The following is a 16,952-nucleotide window of genomic DNA, read 5'->3' on the forward strand; positions in this document are numbered from 1 at the left end:
CATATTAGAATTTTTCTCAGTTTTGAAAAAAAAAACACTATAAGAAAACTAAGAACAAAGCAAGAATTAAGTATATTATCAATGATTAACCGTCATTATATTATCAAAGATAGATCAAGTGTCCCAGGTTCGAATCCCTTTTAGGCCACCAGGATTTTTTTTCTGGCGTTAACCCATTCTTTACCATGGTATTATACATCATACGCAATTGAGTGATATTTGATGATTTATTTCTGGGCAATTTTAGTAACAAGTAAGTAAAATTTTAGTAAGAATTAGTATAAAAGTTTTAAAGAAGAATAAAAAGACATACAGCGCGATGCAACTTTACAGATCTCGTCTATTAGTCTATTAACTTAAGAGATTTGCGATGCAACTTTATGAACGAGATGTCAAATCTCGTAATTTTATTGGCAGGCTCTGTTCAGAACGAGATTTTATATGAACGAGATTTGCGATGCAACCCTGAGTGGTGAATTTTATAAAATACAAATTCCAACCTCAAAACGTCTCATAACTATTGGACACTTTCAGAGGAGCCGCAAAGTACGAGATTTTCTGTTTTTGTGTGATTTTCGAGAGGAAAATTTAAGGAATGGTTTTCTTAATAATCATTTTTTTTATTTGAAGTTGAAAAATCTTTAATTCATTAAAATACTTTTTTTTTCTTGGAAAATACAATATATATTTTCTTCTTAGAAAATAGTGTCTTATGAATTTTCCTTAGCGCAATCTCAAGCTTCTTTCTCCAGTTTGATAATTCTGTTATTACTGGTTGTAGGAATTTTTCTGCCTCTACTAATCGCATGCTCCGGTCCAGAGTAAGACACTGCTCATGTAAAAGAAATTGCAATTTTCGGCGGTAGAAAATTTTAAAATCCTTTTCTTAATACAATTTACTCACTGCTATTGAAATATTTGTCCAATCTTCGACAGATTATTCTTCAGAAAGAGTTATTTTTGCAGGAGCATCCTCTTTACTTATCTCATGCTAAATCTTATCTTCCCCGTGACCTCTTGGATCCTGTTGGATGCTGTTTCGTCCAGCAGACACGTCTTTTGATTAGTTTGTGATAAAATGGATGCAAGCTTTGCCTGGAAGTTGTGCTCTACAAAGACAAGAAACACCTCCGGGTTGATTTTGACTTTCGTTTGATCCCTGAAGATATCTCTTCTTAAAGAATTTGAACATCAGGAAAAATCTAAAGTCACCTTTTCATTGTGATTTCTTGACCTCAAAGAATTATTACTTACCAATAAACTCATCTTTTTTTGCACATTCCTTTGGCCATCGTGTCCTCGCAGAATCAACTTTTTTACTAAAAATATTAAATTTTCCACTTTTTTTCTTATTTTTTTTCTTCCCGCCTTCTGCTTTTCAAAAAGAAAAATAAAGCTTGCATGGTAGTCTCGTTCAAATAAACTCACCTTATAGAACTTAATCTTGCATACCAAATTCTTATAATTCAAAATTTGACATCTTATCTTATAAGATACGAAAATAAAGTTGCATCGCTCTGATAATTAGTGAATTCTATGCTATTATACTTCATTTATTAAACAAAAACATCACAGGATAATTCAATTTCATTCCTGAACATACATGCACACATGACCTTAAAATTATTTTAAATGTAACCGTCGATAAGTCGTCCGGATTACGCCGATCCGGATTAAAGAGCGGGCACTGTATGCTTACATTTCCATTGGTTTGCCTGACATGGTGTGATTTCGGTCCCAAATGCCCGAATTTGAGAGAGTCTACGGTAGTAAATGAATGAAAAGGAGAAAGTACGAATTTTCGTATGATATTCCATGGAGCTCTGACTCATTACTCTCCCGACGAGATATTTATAGGGTACCGAGTTATTCCTTCGTATTCGTGAGACTCCGGTCATTTTCCATTTTGGATTTGAGAAATTAGTGAGTGAAAAACATCGAGAAAATAGTCATTTTGTGCCCCAAACTTTCGTCATTCCAACCCAGTCAATTGTGCCAAGTGCTTTAAGTATTGGATTGTGCATAAATTGTGTGAAGAAAAATGATGTCTTACAAAAAGCTATCAGATTCTGAACATTTATAGTTCACACACACACAGCTGTGTATTTTTCATTGTCCTCCATTGCGCATATTTACCGTTTTGCTGTGTGAAATATTTTTCTGGGTGAAGGAAAAAAGTGAAGCGCCCCTTGGGACTAATTCAGTGGATTAGTGATTTGAGAGGGTGATCGAAGGTAGCCAAGACAAAAAAAAAAGATACAAAAAGAAAAGTGTGAAGGTCACAGGGAGACACGAACTTTTGTGGTGCGCACAAAGAGACTTCTCAGTGGCGGCGCCCCCCAAGTGAGTGTGAAAGAGACAGAGAGAAAATATTTATTGAGCACTGTGTTGTGTGTGAGCGAGAGAGAGGTAGCTCTGTTGTGGACTTTTAGTGCTGTAATGAGCCCGAAATTGACAAAATTGCGAGAAAACAAGCGCCAGAACGACAATTTTATCCACATAGCATCGATTAGGAAGAGACTTTGCATACACCCGGCCACAATGTTTAGAAATTTGCCCATTGTTACGCCACCCGGAGACAATCTGCCGATAAATTTTCAGCTGCCCATCAGCACGAGATTCCCGGCCAGGAACTAAACTCCCTAAACGGCAATATATAACGACCCCCAGGTTCAGGGCGAGTCCTATATATTAAGGTTTAGTGGCTGTATTGTCTGTATTTTTAAACAAATTGCATCGTAAAGAGTGCGAAAGAGATCTTATTGTTCAACAAGTCACACAAAACAGTTCAAAGTAAATTGTCTTAAAGCAAATAAAAGAAGAAAAAAGAAAATTTCTCAACAGAAAAAGAAAAAAGAAATACAGAAATCCCCAAGAGACACGCAAAATCCCCTCCTGGACAGTATGAAGTTGCTGGAAAGCTCACGCTTTGAGGCAATTAACAATGCCTTGTCCATCAAGAAGGGCGACAGCACCATTGTGGGGCGCATCGAGAGCTACTCATGCAAAATGGTGAGTGCTGACAAGGCCCTGTACAAAAGATTCACCTCTGAGCAGGCTGATCTGCAGGCCCTGTCGCCTCCGCAGACTCTAATGGACCTCTCGCCGGCCTTCAGTCGCGGCGGTGGCAGTATGTCCGGTGACGAAGGGGTCATCCTCTGTGACACCATCTCGAGGAAGACCCTCTTCTACCTCATTGCCACCCTAAATGCAGCTTTTGAGCCCGACTACGATTTCTCCGACGCCAAGGTAAGTTCAAAAAGAATCAAATAGAATAGAAGGTCAAAGAACTTGCCAAATTTGGCGCTCAAAGTGCACCCACCCATTTAGCCAATCACTAGCCTCCCTTATCTTTTGCGTGCTCAGCTGACGAATAATGTATTTTTAGCACGATAGCCAGAAAACACACAGAAAACAAGACCCATGGGAGAAAAACAAGAAATATTTTTAATAGCTCTTTCTGTGGGTTTTTTTTAAAATAATTTTCAATGTGTTTGTATTTTTGAATGTCATAGAAGCGTCTTGCATGATTTTCCTATCCGAAAGAACACAAAAACAAAAATAAAATAACAGTTTACATTGTTATCTTTAGTAGAGAGACTTATTGTGAGTCTTGTGAGTGATATAATACCCAAACTGAAATATTATCTTATCTACAAAATCCATTGCATCAACTAAATTTAATCTTTTCTGCTTAAATTTTAAATGAATATAAAATTACCAAGGAGAGATAAATTTTATAATTAAGTTGATTGTAGGAGACACAGGGTATAATATTTAAATGTAGGGAAGACTGAAGTAGAATTAGACAGTAAAGGTCTTGACAGACCTGAGGATTAGCCGAGACACGGCTTAGCGTAATTAGGGTAAGTGCCAAATTTCGGCATAGCTGCATATAAGCACCGAAGTCCAAAGTTTGAAATGCAATATTTTAAATTCGTATTGCTATTTTTTGTTACTTCCTTTTCGGGAAGGCTGTGTGGAACCTTGAAAACTAGTTTATCATCTTTGTTTTCTTTAAATCACTTCCTAAAATATTGAAAAATTAAAGAAAATATAGATATTGATTTGGGCAGTATTCCGGCCACTTTGAGTGAAATACCGGCCACCTTGTTTGTGACGTCAATTTCAAAACGTCAAACGGAACAAGTTTAATATTTAGTTTAATACGTTTATATGACCCACAAACCCTGAGATATCCCGTGTAATTTGTCCTGAAGACCTGAAGAGTAGCATCTCAAATTTACGCGCAGATTCCCGTAGCAATTTGCCCTTCCTGAACTCTTCCAATGCCTTTCCCACATCATCTTTTTCATAGAAGCAATGTTTTTTTTTCTCTGGACATTGTAGAACTCAGAAATTGAAAAAAAAAAAACATAAAATGAATGAGAAATTTAGGAAAGCAAAAGATGTTGCCGGAGTATGCAACACTACCTCACCGGAAAAACGCTCACAAAGTATATACTTTTTTTTACGCGAAATACAGGATCCAGCTGGGAAATTTTATACGAAATTTAAAGATTAATTCACTATTAACATAAACAGAAACAATCTTTAATGAAAACTAATCAATTTTCATGAAAAACACCGAAGGAAAACCTTCTGCACTTCACCACAAATCGCAAGACTGCTAGAAACACAATCGATCTGTCACATTTCTTGTAAGACTCTTTCCACACTGAGTTTTTACAACGCAATTTAAGTTCAAATTATACCTAAAATTTAACGGTCTTTGTGTTAATACATCCTAAAATGAATAAATATTTAAAAGCAAAATGAATTCATTGACTATTCGAAGATTACATACATAATTTTAATTAATTTATTTGCATGGACGAAATTACACTCAAAGTGGCCGAAAATAGAAGCTGGCCGAAATTTGGTACACTTCCCCTATATTAGAAATATTGGTTAAAGTGCATTTCCGGCATTTCCATAATTTTCCATTAAGTCGTCTCTTTGCTTAAATCTAGGTCATAAGGGTGTTAGAGTTTTTCGTAGAAAGAATATTGAGTTTGAGTGTTATTAACTACCTTCCTATCCACTAAATCCCTTTTAACCCTTCAAATGCCTTTTCTCTAATGAACGCAAATCTTTCCAATATTGAAAATTGGGCTTCATTAAATGGATTAGTATTGAATCCGAAAAAGTCCCAGGCTATTGTTATTTCTAAGAAAGCTCTCTCATTTAATTTTCAACCTTTATACCTACACGGTGAAATTATCCCTTTTGTTGATCAAGTCAAAAACCTTGGTATTATTTTCAACTCTACACTCTCATGGTCTGATCATGCCACATCTATTTGCCGTAAGGTCAACTATTCTCTTTACACTCTTAGACGCTTCCGGGACATTACGCCCTATGACACTCGCTTGATCCTCGCTCGAGCGCTTCTTCTTCCTTTTTTTATCTACGGGGCAGAGCTCTTTTTTGCAGCGGATAGTGACACAATTCGCCGCTTGACAGTGTCCTTTAATGATTGTGTCAGGTATATATGCGGCTTAAGTCGCCGAGATCACATCACTCCTCACAGAAATGTGTTCATTGGTTGTGATCTGCCATCTCTTTTGAGAATGAGAGCTGTTTTATATCTCTTTCACCTGCTGATATTTGGATGTCCTAAGTACCTGTCGACTCTTTTGGTTAGGGGGGGTTCGGCCAGGGTTCGGAGTCTTATAGTGCCTAAAGTTAACAGTGATTGCCTTTATCGGACGATTTTTGTGAAAGGCATCACTATTTTTAATTCTCTTCCGTGTGGTAGTCGGAATTCCGCGGATGCTATCCGTGAATTCTTTCTGGCTGAACCTTAGAAGCTTCTATGCTTCTTATTTATCTACTCATTTTTTTTCCTTTTGTTTCTTTTTATTATTAAGATTCTTTTTTTTTCCTTTATTCTGAATTATATTTTGCATTACTTTCTATATGTTCTTTAATCACAATTGTAAGAGGGGTGACCCTATTTTTTGTGATTTAAATATATGCATTATTATTATTATTATTATTAAATGGTTATCAGTCTGATCTGACTCAGTTATGTTTTTTTCCCGGTCTTCTCTAATTAATACAATGTCACTGAAAGAAACAACAAACTGCATTTTGTATGGTAAGGGCTGAATCCTAATTACTGATGGTAAAACGATCTTCGACTAAAGGTTTAACCAAGTTCCTCAAGATCTCTAAACCCTAAATGCAAGCAATCTTATTGGTTTTTTAGTAGGTAAGCTAATATGTAATTTTCCTTATCCAATTCTAAGGCAAAATTTTCCAAAAAAAAAAATTGTCTGATAGAGAAGTTAAGGCCTTAGTTAAGTCTTTGACCTGAAACCGGTATAAAAGTAGAACACATTAAACCAAGATTTACACAAATTAACGAAGAATAGCCTTATACGGCACCTATTCCAAATGGAAATTTTTCAGAAATCTAATTGGGAATACGGATTTTTTCCTCAATAAATACAATAGGAAAGATTAGAACTAATTAGTTAAATTGGAAGTTTCAAAATTCATCATTCTCTAAAACAAGGATAGAGAAGCTTGCAATTGAAGCTACAGATAGCTTTCCTGAACTTTCTTAAACGTATAAAAAGGTTTTATTTAAGAGATTCGACCAAGTAATATGGAAAATAAAAAATATATATGCATATACGAGGTGTGTACAAGAAATAAGGCAAATTTTTGTTTTTCTCGAAAAATATTTATTTATTTATCAAACTTTGTTTTGTTCCATTCAAAGTAATCCTTCTCAGGTATAATGCACTTGTGCTTCAGCTTTTTCCAAATTATTCTTCAAAAAAGTTGTATATAGCAGTAAAATTTCCTATAAGAAAATGTTTATTATAAATTAAGTTTTGTGTTTCCAATCTTTGTTTATTTTTTATCAAATTTAATTTTTCTGCAGAATTTTCTTATTTGTTTTATATTTAATATTTCGTTTAATATTTCGAAAAAATTGATTTGTCCGGAGCTTGAATCGTCCGATGGTTCCCCTACTGCAAGAACTCTGTTATTAAATATTTAAATCGAACTGTGATTGTAGATTGGTGAAAGTTAAGCACAAACTTTACGGTTCGGCAAATTTTAACAAGATTTCATTATTTTGTTGCGAAATTTAATAAAAAAATAAATTGCTCAACAAAATATTTACAGTTTGGCTAAGAGTTTTTGGGTGTTGGACCTTGATTCTGTGCAATTTTTTCTGCTCATAAAATATTTAAAAAAACATTTTCTTTACAAAACAATAATAAGCAACTTATCTAAATTGACTTTATCGTCTTACTAGCCTTTTTGACGACATACACATCGATATTTGAAGATGCTTAAAAATAGATAGATTCAAAAATAGATGCTTTAACATCTGCAACTATTTACCGTGTTTTGAAAACCTTAACTTAGTCCTTTCAGCAATGACTTCTGAAGAGATAATATATAATATTTTGCCTTGAGATGGCTTATCAATGTTTTCAGATTAATTATTTCTATATTTTTTTTTTTATGAAGAAAACTGTTTTGACGGAAATATATTTACACTGCACTGAAATTGTTTCATATTGTCCAACAAGGTAAAAGAATTATTTCTTTCTAGAGAAAAATGAACAACTTAACGTATAATAAATTAATATCGTACTGTGATTTTTAATGAACTTAAGAGTCCAATAACCTCTTACGACAATTAACAACCTTGCGAGTTCTTCTCATAAAAAAAGGTCACTGCATTTTGTTCTATTTTATGTCTCATTTTCTATTCTAGTGATCACATGAATTGTGACCTTTGAAATAGAACTCTATTCTGTTTATTTTGTGCTGTTGGAAGCAATTAAAATCACTTGGCCAAAACAAAAGATCGTGCATTTGTAAAAAAAAAAGAGGTGTAGCTTTTATAAGAATGCGTACGGGGAATTTCTTGATGATTATATTGCTATATAAAATAAGCAAATCGTTGAAACTCGAGAGGTGATAAAGAAAAAATAAACAGAATGGAGAAATCGTCATAATTTACAACGTACCTTCACGAGACAAATTACACAACTCATTATAGTGAAATTTCTCTATTAAAAAAAAATTCAGGAAATATAAATCATAACAGGGTTAAAATATTGATTCCTAAATCATAAGTCAAGTTTGTAGATAATCTGTAAATTTATAAACTTACCTCTCAATTCTGAAATAAGGAAAGCTTAACCCTGGTGTAAGGCATTAGCTATATTATAGCTTAACTTCTGCAATTTCCTATCAATCAAGATTTTCAGGAAAATTTTTACTTTTGAATTATTCAATGCATATTACGTAGGTATTAGATTCTAAAACACCAATAAAATTGCTCGTTATTTAGGATTATGAGACCTACTTGAACTGGACTAAACCTTCAGTCTGAATACCGTTTTTGGGTCCTTAAAAAAATTTAAATGTAGGATTGGATTCTGGGACAAATGATTCATACGAAATTAAAAAAAAAAAACATTGAAATTGATTCTTATTCAGGATTTCGAGACATTCGGAAAGTGGTCTAAGTCTTCAGTCTGACATCCGTGTTAGTCGCTACTTCTCCTGCAGGAGTATCATGCTACTAGAATATTGTCCTGTTCGAGAGTTTCTTTTAAATTGCTTGTAGCTAGGTTATTTTAGTTCCTTCTAGATTTGAAAAAATCTAACTGTAGTAAGAATCTTATTTCCTGAAAGATATGTTATTCTAGTTTGTATATTTTAATTCATAAGTGTGAAAAAACTAAGAGTATGAGTTTTAGAAGAAAAAAAGGAAGACCGTCTGTGGGCTGTTTTATCGGTTTAGGCGTAAAATTTTCAAAAATTACCTAACTTTTTATTTAATTGTTTTGGTTGTTCTGGTAAAATATATTAGATGAGATCATATATTCTGTCAGTAGAAGAGGTAAAAAGTTTGGAGTGGTATATCTCAGCTCCTGATGAACATAATTGGATGAGTGAACTATTGTTGGAAAGCTTGGTTCATTAGCTTTCAGAATCTGGTATATGTAATTGGCTATGGGTAAATCATGGTCATCCAGAACCATATATGTCGAAGAAGACACTTTTTGCAGCGTCATTTTTGACCATCTACTGCTGGGACCAGGAGTGACCCACAATTCTCGCACTTGGACTGTTCGTTAGAGGAACTCAAAGGGTATAATTTGTAGAAGAAACTTTTTTTTTGGACATCTTACTTTTTTTTATTCATCGACTTTTGCAAGAATTTTAAAATGTTAAACGCAAGGAAAAAATTGCAGAAATCCTTCTATTCCATTTTCTGGACAAACTAATGAAGATATCGACTTGGAATGTTCTGAGTACCCCCCCATAAGTTGATCCAAGGAATCCAAATGTCACTTCAATTTCATCCCCACGTCTATCCTTCCCCTCCAGAAATCACTCCTTTAGGAATATCTCAAGAACCAGACCATCGATTCATTTCATTCTTGGAGTATGTTTTAGAGAGTATCCTAGCGGACATTTCATCCATACATCTCAAAGACGTCCGACCTCTTCTTCTTGCACTTGCTAATAATCTGGTTAGAAGAGCAGAATTTCTTCTGATCAATTTTCTGACCAAAGAGACAAAGTTAGCGACTTTTATTGTTCTGAGTACCCCCCCATAAGTCAATCTAAGGAATCGAAACAACACATGCATTTGCCTCTCATCCCACTCCTTCTCCTCCAGAAACCACTCTTTTGGGAATATCTCAAGAAATAAACCATCGATCCTTTTCATATTTGGATATGTTTTTGACATGGCCAAGGCGGACATTTCGTCCTCAGACACCAATATCATCCAGAAATTTATTCTTGGAATTTCCAAGGCCAATTAATAGACTGCGTAAGGGAGTGTATTTTTAACGGATTTAGACAGAATGTAGTTTATTTGATAGATCTTAAATTTTTTTACAAGCTTATTCAATTTTTACTTGGTTAAGTATTTCTTTTATGTTGAAATTCACTGGTACAAAAGTTTAAACACTTATTTTCTAGATTCCAAAAAAAATTCCTGGATGATATTGGTGTCTGAGGACGAAATGTCCGCCTTGGCCATGTCAAAAACATATCCAAATATGAAAAGGATCGATGGTTTATTTCTTGAGATATTCCCAAAAGAGTGGTTTCTGGAGGAGAAGGAGTGGGATGAGAGGCAAATGCATGTGTTGTTTCGATTCCTTAGATTGACTTATGGGGGGGTACTCAGAACAATAAAAGTCGCTAACTTTGTCTCTTTGGTCAGAAAATTGATCAGAAGAAATTCTGCTCTTCTAACCAGATTATTAGCAAGTGCAAGAAGAAGAGGTCGGACGTCTTTGAGATGTATGAATGAAATGTCCGCCAGGATACTCTCTAAAACATATCCCAAAATGAAATGCATCGATGGTCTGGTTCTTGAGATATTCCTAAAGGAGTGATTTCTGGAGGGGAAGGATAGACGTGGGGATGAAATTGAAGTGACATTTGGATTCCTTGGATCAACTTATGGGGGGGTACTCAGAACATTCCAAGTCGATATCTTCATTAGTTTGTCCAGAAAATGGGATAGAACGATTTCTGTAATTTTTTCCTTGCGTTTAACATTTTAAAATTCTTGCAAAAGTCGATGAATAAAAAAAAGTAAGATGTCCAAAAAAAAAGTTTCTTCTACAAATTATACCCTTTGAGTTCCTCTAACGAACAGTCCAAGTGCGAGAATTGTGGGTCACTCCTGGTCCCAGCAGTAGATGGTCAAATATGACGCTGCAAAAAGTGTCTTCTTCGACATAAATGGTTCTGGATGACCATGATTTACCCATAGCCAATTACATATACCAGATTCTGAAAGCTAATGAACCAAGCTTTCCAACAATAGTTCACTCATTCAATTATGTTCATCAGGAGCTGAGATATACCACTCGAAACTTTTTACCTCTTCTACTGACAGAATATATGATCTCATCTAATATTATATTATAATTTTGCAATATATTAATCAAGACGAAGACTGTTTAGAATGAGTAAAATGGTCGATTTCTGCGAATTAAGTGAAATTGATAAAGAAGCAGACTTCAACAGTCGTGATAAATTCCCTAACTCGTTCTTTAATGCCCCAGATCGTGAAATAAAACCAGAAGATGAGCAATTATTTTAAAGGACCTTCAAATTATACAAGGAGATAACGTTTTCGTAACTAGCCTGCGACCTATTACTTTAAAATCAGTCTCATTGAAACACCGAGCTTCATTAACGTTTAATATAATTATAAAAATTATAAACGTTTCTTATTATTATTTCTTAGATTAAATTATTATTTCTTAGATAATCATACAACATTCATCCATAAAAAAATGTTTAAAATTTATTTTACTATTTGTTCACTATTTTTCAATAAAAATATTTCAGTCTTTTTATACCGATATGACCGCCTCCAGGCGGTCTTTACCTTTTTTTACCTGGCGCCCAAACGGAAGGAGATAATGAAGAATGGATGGTTTTTTTTTTTTGAGTTCAGTGGACCATTAATTACCCTAGACGAAATTATTTAACTACTTTTTTTGGGATATTAAAGAAAACACTGTTAGAGGGTTAAGGAGATCTAGGTCTAGTCATCTCACTCTTATAGGCCGTTTTCGAAAACATGTTTACAAAAAAAAAATTATTGTGCGCTTGTATGGGACAAACCAACAATCCATTCTAAGAACTATAATATTTGGGAGAGTGACCTGCTTATGCATAGACTGGTGTGGGTTCTAGACCGTTTTAGGGTTGCCTCAGCAGAGCATTTATTGCTATTAGGCGGGAAATTTGACTGCTACACGCTGGACATTATTTGAGAGAAATCTACTGAGCTTAGGGTGGAGTCTACACTTATGGATGTTATACACTTATGGACAGCGTGCAAAAATCTTAAGTTCTTACGTAAAACAGATTTCAAAACGTTATAAAATTATTAGTTTATGATGTAATTAACAATTTTTTTGGTCTTTCGAAATCTGTTTAATGTAATAACTTAAGATTTTTGTGTTGTCCATAAGTGTGTACAACATCCATAAGTGTAGACTCCACCCTATACAAATTTTCTGGGTGCAGAAAGCCATTTTGTGCGGTTTCTTTCGGTCACGGAAATGTACAAAATCCCGGGATCCCGTGTAAAGAAGATCAGAGAAAGGCATGACGCATGAAGTATAGAAATTATGGAGGACGTCTAACGGGAGGGTTCTTCGAAAACACGTTAGTGATTATCTCAAACTGTGCAACTTTTTTGTGCCTAACTTCAGTCGATTATTTCGTGAATTGGAAGACATAAACTTCTACTCTGTTTTTTTTGGCATTTTCTTATTTTATTACTAATATCATTTAAAGAAATTCGCGTAAGTACTTTGACTCAGTGTTTTTATTTATTTTTTGTCCATAGAGTCATGAGTTCAGCAAGGAGCCATCCCTGCAATGGGTGATGAATTCCGTCGAAGCTAATTTATCGGCTGTGGCTGGTGAACAGTATCACGGTCTCCGTTCGGCTCTCTGGTCCGCTGTGGACGACGAGATCAGCCTAATGGACTGTGATATCTACAGCTACAATCCCGATCTCAATTCTGACCCATATGGTGAACCTGGATGTCTCTGGTCCTTCAATTATTTCTTCTACAACAAGAAGCTCAAGCGCATTGTATTCTTCACGTGTCGCGCGATGAAGTAAGTTAACTTTTTTTTTGTTTGTTTGTTTGTTAGATAAATTGAGATTTTTATGTCTTTTTAGTCAATTTTGCGTGAGGGAGTCTGGTACTTCAAGTGATTTTGCAATGGAGGATGGCGATGATGATTGCTACTAAAAAGATCATAATTTCCAAGTTGTTCGAAAATCAGTTTATTTTCCCCGAAATTTTTTAACACTTAATAACAGAATTTCCTAATCATTCTTTGCTAGATCTTAAGTGATTTTTTTTGTCGTTCAATTATTTTTGAAACCTTCAGGCGTGACTTTATTTTCTAAAGAAACAAAAAAAAATATATAAAATGCGAAAAGTGAATTTTTGTGAACAATATCAAATCTTTTTCCCTCCGGCTCATTTTGTGACGGAAAAGCGGGTGAGAGCCGCGATGTGAGAATTTCCGTCCCGAGATGTGCGCGATGCTGGCGTCAAATTAACTGCTGAAAAATTTGCTTAATACTTAGGGATGTGTTTTATGTTTAACATTAACTTTATAATGAAATAAGGAGAAGAGAAAGAAAGAAAAAACAAACAAAATATTAATATGTACAAAAATAAGAATTCAATCAGCAGTTTTTTTGAGCCCCTGTCTCTGTTAGGATACGATGGGATTTTTTTTGTGCCTGGAAAGGATTAAAGAAAGGTATACCTAAAATTTCTTCTTGTAGTCTTAACAGAGACAGTCTTTATGGTACACTCGAGTGAATGGGGCGAAATTAATTTGGGACAAAATATCAAATTGATAAGCACGTGAGAACCATCCAATCGACTGTACATTCGTCCTTCAGTTTTTTAGTCAAAAAGAATAATGATAAAAAAAAATAATAAGGAATACATAATAAAGGTAGAATAGAAGGTAGATGGTAGTGATAAAATGTTTGTCCCTTAAGAAAAAAAAAACAACTTTACTAATCACAAGACTGGAATACAGTTGAATTTTTTGAATTAATTAATTGATAAAATGAATTTTCTTCTCACCGAACACTTGAAATCCCACAATTGATTTTTTTTTGTTAAATAATAAGTTCTTTAAGTATAGCTTTATAGAATCAAATAACCAGTAAGGAATGTGAGTCTAGTTAGTAAAAAAAAAAATCCTCTTATATGCATTATTTTTTGTGCCCAAACTTCATAAAAGTACAATTTTTTCAATGAATTTTTCAAAGAAAAAAGAATCAGGCATCAATCTCAAAGAGAAAATTGTCGTGAAAATATAATTTGAGGCAATTTTTAGAGAAAGTTTTCTATCTATAAAGAAGAAGAAAAAAAACTCCATGAAAAAGGATGAATTAGTGATGATTTTTTGGGCAAAACAAACACCCAAAAAAAAAAGAAAACAAAAAAAAGCAAAATAGAAAAGGCAGTGAACTATTTGGGAGGAATTTATTGATAAAAGTAGAATTAATACTTCAATTTTATTTTTTTCTTTACTTCTGATATTCTTCTTAAAATTCTTATATATATATGTATAATAATTATAAGCTGATAACACAATCTTCTGAATAAAAATTTTGAAGGACTCCTCTATCTGACTTTAATAGGGCCAGGTAAAGGTGTACACAGAATAAAATTGCAAAGTTTTTTTTTAGAATTATTTTAAAGCGTGATATCCTTATCGATACATCATCACATCGGTGCTTTGATACATACACATATAGGCGTCGCACAGGAGACGCTTTGCGTGATCAGGAAGCATTTTGTCATTGGAGGCTGCCTCATGGAGAGTCCGAGCACTGTCCTCCGACAGCCACTGCGGTAGATCGGACACAGACACCATCTCTGGGATGTTGTACCCATTCAGTTCACCTGTAATAACAATTACAAGTTATTTGTTCTGCTTTTTCGGTAGGACAGACTGCAACTTTCAATTTTATTTTATTTTCTTATGAATACAATCAGGGACATGACGTTTCCTATGTTTCTAGCGTGCCGAAAAAACTTATGAGTTTGTTAGCTGTTTTCTTTCATTGTAGAATGAATTAGCAAATAACACAATACAAAATAAAAGCCAATTTAATATGGAATAGGCAACCAAAAACCCAAAATTGGCAACCTACGTAGTTTTGCAGATATCTCGTAAAATGTTAACGAAAATAGGAAAAATTTACACTAAAACTGGTCGCATTTTTCAGAGCTAATGTCACCCCCCTGAATACAATTATTGTGCATTTAGGTGGTAAATCTTTTAATCGATCTTCAAAGGCTAATTTTTATGCCCTAGATGCACTTATGAGTTAAGTCAAGAGACAGCTTAACGTAATTATAAACAAAATAATGATCAGTAGGAAAATTCTGTAATTTTCGTGGCATTGTCACGCGTGAGTTCGAAACCTGACAATGCCATTCGAGCTTTTTTGTCATATATGAGTTCGAAAATGCAATTCATTGATTTTTTAATGAAATCCCTTTACTTGATGTTTTCATGAAAATACAGTGCGTCTTGGTAGATTTGTTTAACAAAATTCATTGTCATTTGAATTGCCAGAAATCTCAAATATGTGACTTCTGACAATGCCACGTGAGCTGAAATGACAATGTCACGGCTACAGAATCGCATTTTCGAAAAAGCTCTCCTAAGATACGAACCCAGATCACATTTCCATAAGTTTCTGACTAATCTGTCTCTCGGCCTAATGGTGCCTACACACTAGAAGCAATTTTCGTCAAAAATTGCCTCTTTTAAAAAATTCTGACGTTTCTGCCTACAAGGATAGGTTAAATATTCTTTAAATGGCATTTTTTAAAGAAATTTCTAATAGTGTGTAGAGGTCATAAACTGAGAAACGGTTTAGTTAGTGGGAAACTGATGGGAACTTAGTCAAATCATTATTTTGATAATAATTACGTTAAACCGTCTCTCGGTTTAAGTCGTAAGTGTGTCCGGGGCATTATCCTGCGATAAATATATTTAATTTATATTATAGAAATATTTGGTTTTTTAATTTCAAATAAGCCTATTTCGAGCAAATTTATCCCCGAAAACTTTTTTTTTCAAGAAGGTCTCTAAAATTCAAGTCACACAGGCTGAATTTTGAATTTTTTAAATAAAAATTTTAGAAAAAAAAAATTAAAATTTGTAATTTTATATAGGGTAAATTAAGCTAATGCAAAACCTGCTCCAAATGGAAATTTTTTGCTACTCCAAAAGGAAACGTCATTGTTTTCATGATAAAATACAGTACTAAATTACTATAATTATATATTTTCTATACCACAGATTTATTATTTAGTTAATTTTGCTCCAAATAAAGCGAAAATCCATTCATATTCACAAATTTTTATTTGTTAATTTCTCAGAAAAATTAAAAGTGCACCTGTTCACCATCGAATTTTTCATTGATCGACCATGTTTTCCAACGAAAAACACAATAAATTGACTGTTGTTTATTCGTTTCATTTAACATTTATGTCATATTTCTGGCTAATTTTAGTTAAATTAAGTTCTAATCTTTATTGTTAACGGTACGTGAAGTTTTCAAATGAAATAGTTACCTATTTCGTGAACAAAAAGGGTTTTTCTGAAGTGTCTGCAAATGCTTCAATAGGAAACCCCGGAAATATGTTTTTTTTTTAGAGATTTTCTTATTGTTTTAAATGGGAAAGGAGAAAAGACCAGGAATAAGAACAAATCCTGCACTCAGGAGTAACTCAACAAGGTTTTGGAAGATTTGGTAGCAGTTTCACTTACACCGTTTGTTTTCAATTAGAAATTTTCCCTTGTCTCCATTTGAATTAATTTGTTTCCAATAGAAGCATTTTACACTCGCGTATTGTTCTTGTATTTAAGAAGTTTTTAAATTATATCTAAAGAATTTTCACTAAACAGGCTAAACAGTAACATTCTAGAAGAGTCAAGGAGCAAATTTATGTAATTCTCTTCAGAAAAAATATGAACTTAATGTGTTGAACCTTCTGTCAAAGTTAAAGCGTCTGGAAATGATTTTGAATTAGGACATTTACCCTATCTAAGAACTTGAATTTAATAATTTTTTTGTTATGCTGAAAAAATATTTGAGAAAAATATGTTGTTTTATTTAAATCTTTTTGAGTCTCTAATTAATTTAGATAATTGTAGTTTTGAAAGAATTTCAGTCTGTTGGGATGCAACTGGTAGTGGATAAAAACTACTGGATAAAAAAAATCATCAGATCTAAACTAAATCAGATAAAAATTATAAACGTTTTTTTCCTAAAAATTATCATTTCTTAGATGATGTTTTTTGTGCATCGATAACTTTTCTTCAATGTGAACAGCCCGAAAGGCTCAACATGTAAAGTA

At 33.7% G+C, this 16,952-nt stretch overlaps 3 protein-coding genes across 8 annotated transcripts in view; 2 read left to right on the top strand and 1 right to left on the bottom strand.

The window, feature by feature from the left end:
* The window catches only part of LOC129806358 (pre-mRNA-splicing factor 38B-like), an 85,923-nt gene that overhangs the window by 35,543 nt on the left and 33,428 nt on the right, over window positions 1-16,952 (top strand). The gene's annotated exons all lie outside the window — the stretch shown is intronic.
* On the top strand, window positions 1,850-13,213 carry LOC129806378 (repressor of RNA polymerase III transcription MAF1 homolog). The gene is made up of 3 exons (XM_055854933.1): window positions 1,850-3,249; window positions 12,380-12,657; window positions 12,722-13,213. The coding sequence occupies exons 1-3, from the start codon at window positions 2,905-2,907 to the stop codon at window positions 12,792-12,794; spliced, it is 696 nt and encodes a 231-aa protein (XP_055710908.1). The 5' UTR covers window positions 1,850-2,904; the 3' UTR covers window positions 12,795-13,213.
* Window positions 14,044-16,952, bottom strand: part of LOC129806320 (ubiquitin carboxyl-terminal hydrolase CYLD) — a 70,862-nt gene continuing 67,953 nt past the window's right edge. For all 6 annotated transcript variants that reach the window (XM_055854814.1, XM_055854815.1, XM_055854817.1 and 3 more), the window contains one exon: window positions 14,044-14,480. In XM_055854814.1, coding sequence (XP_055710789.1) covers window positions 14,287-14,480 — 194 coding nt within the window. In that variant the 3' untranslated portion in view covers window positions 14,044-14,286. The remainder of the gene's footprint in view (window positions 14,481-16,952) is intronic.

This window comes from Phlebotomus papatasi, chromosome 3 (genome assembly GCF_024763615.1).
Source record: "Phlebotomus papatasi isolate M1 chromosome 3, Ppap_2.1, whole genome shotgun sequence".
NCBI classification, from domain to species: domain Eukaryota; kingdom Metazoa; phylum Arthropoda; class Insecta; order Diptera; family Psychodidae; genus Phlebotomus; species Phlebotomus papatasi.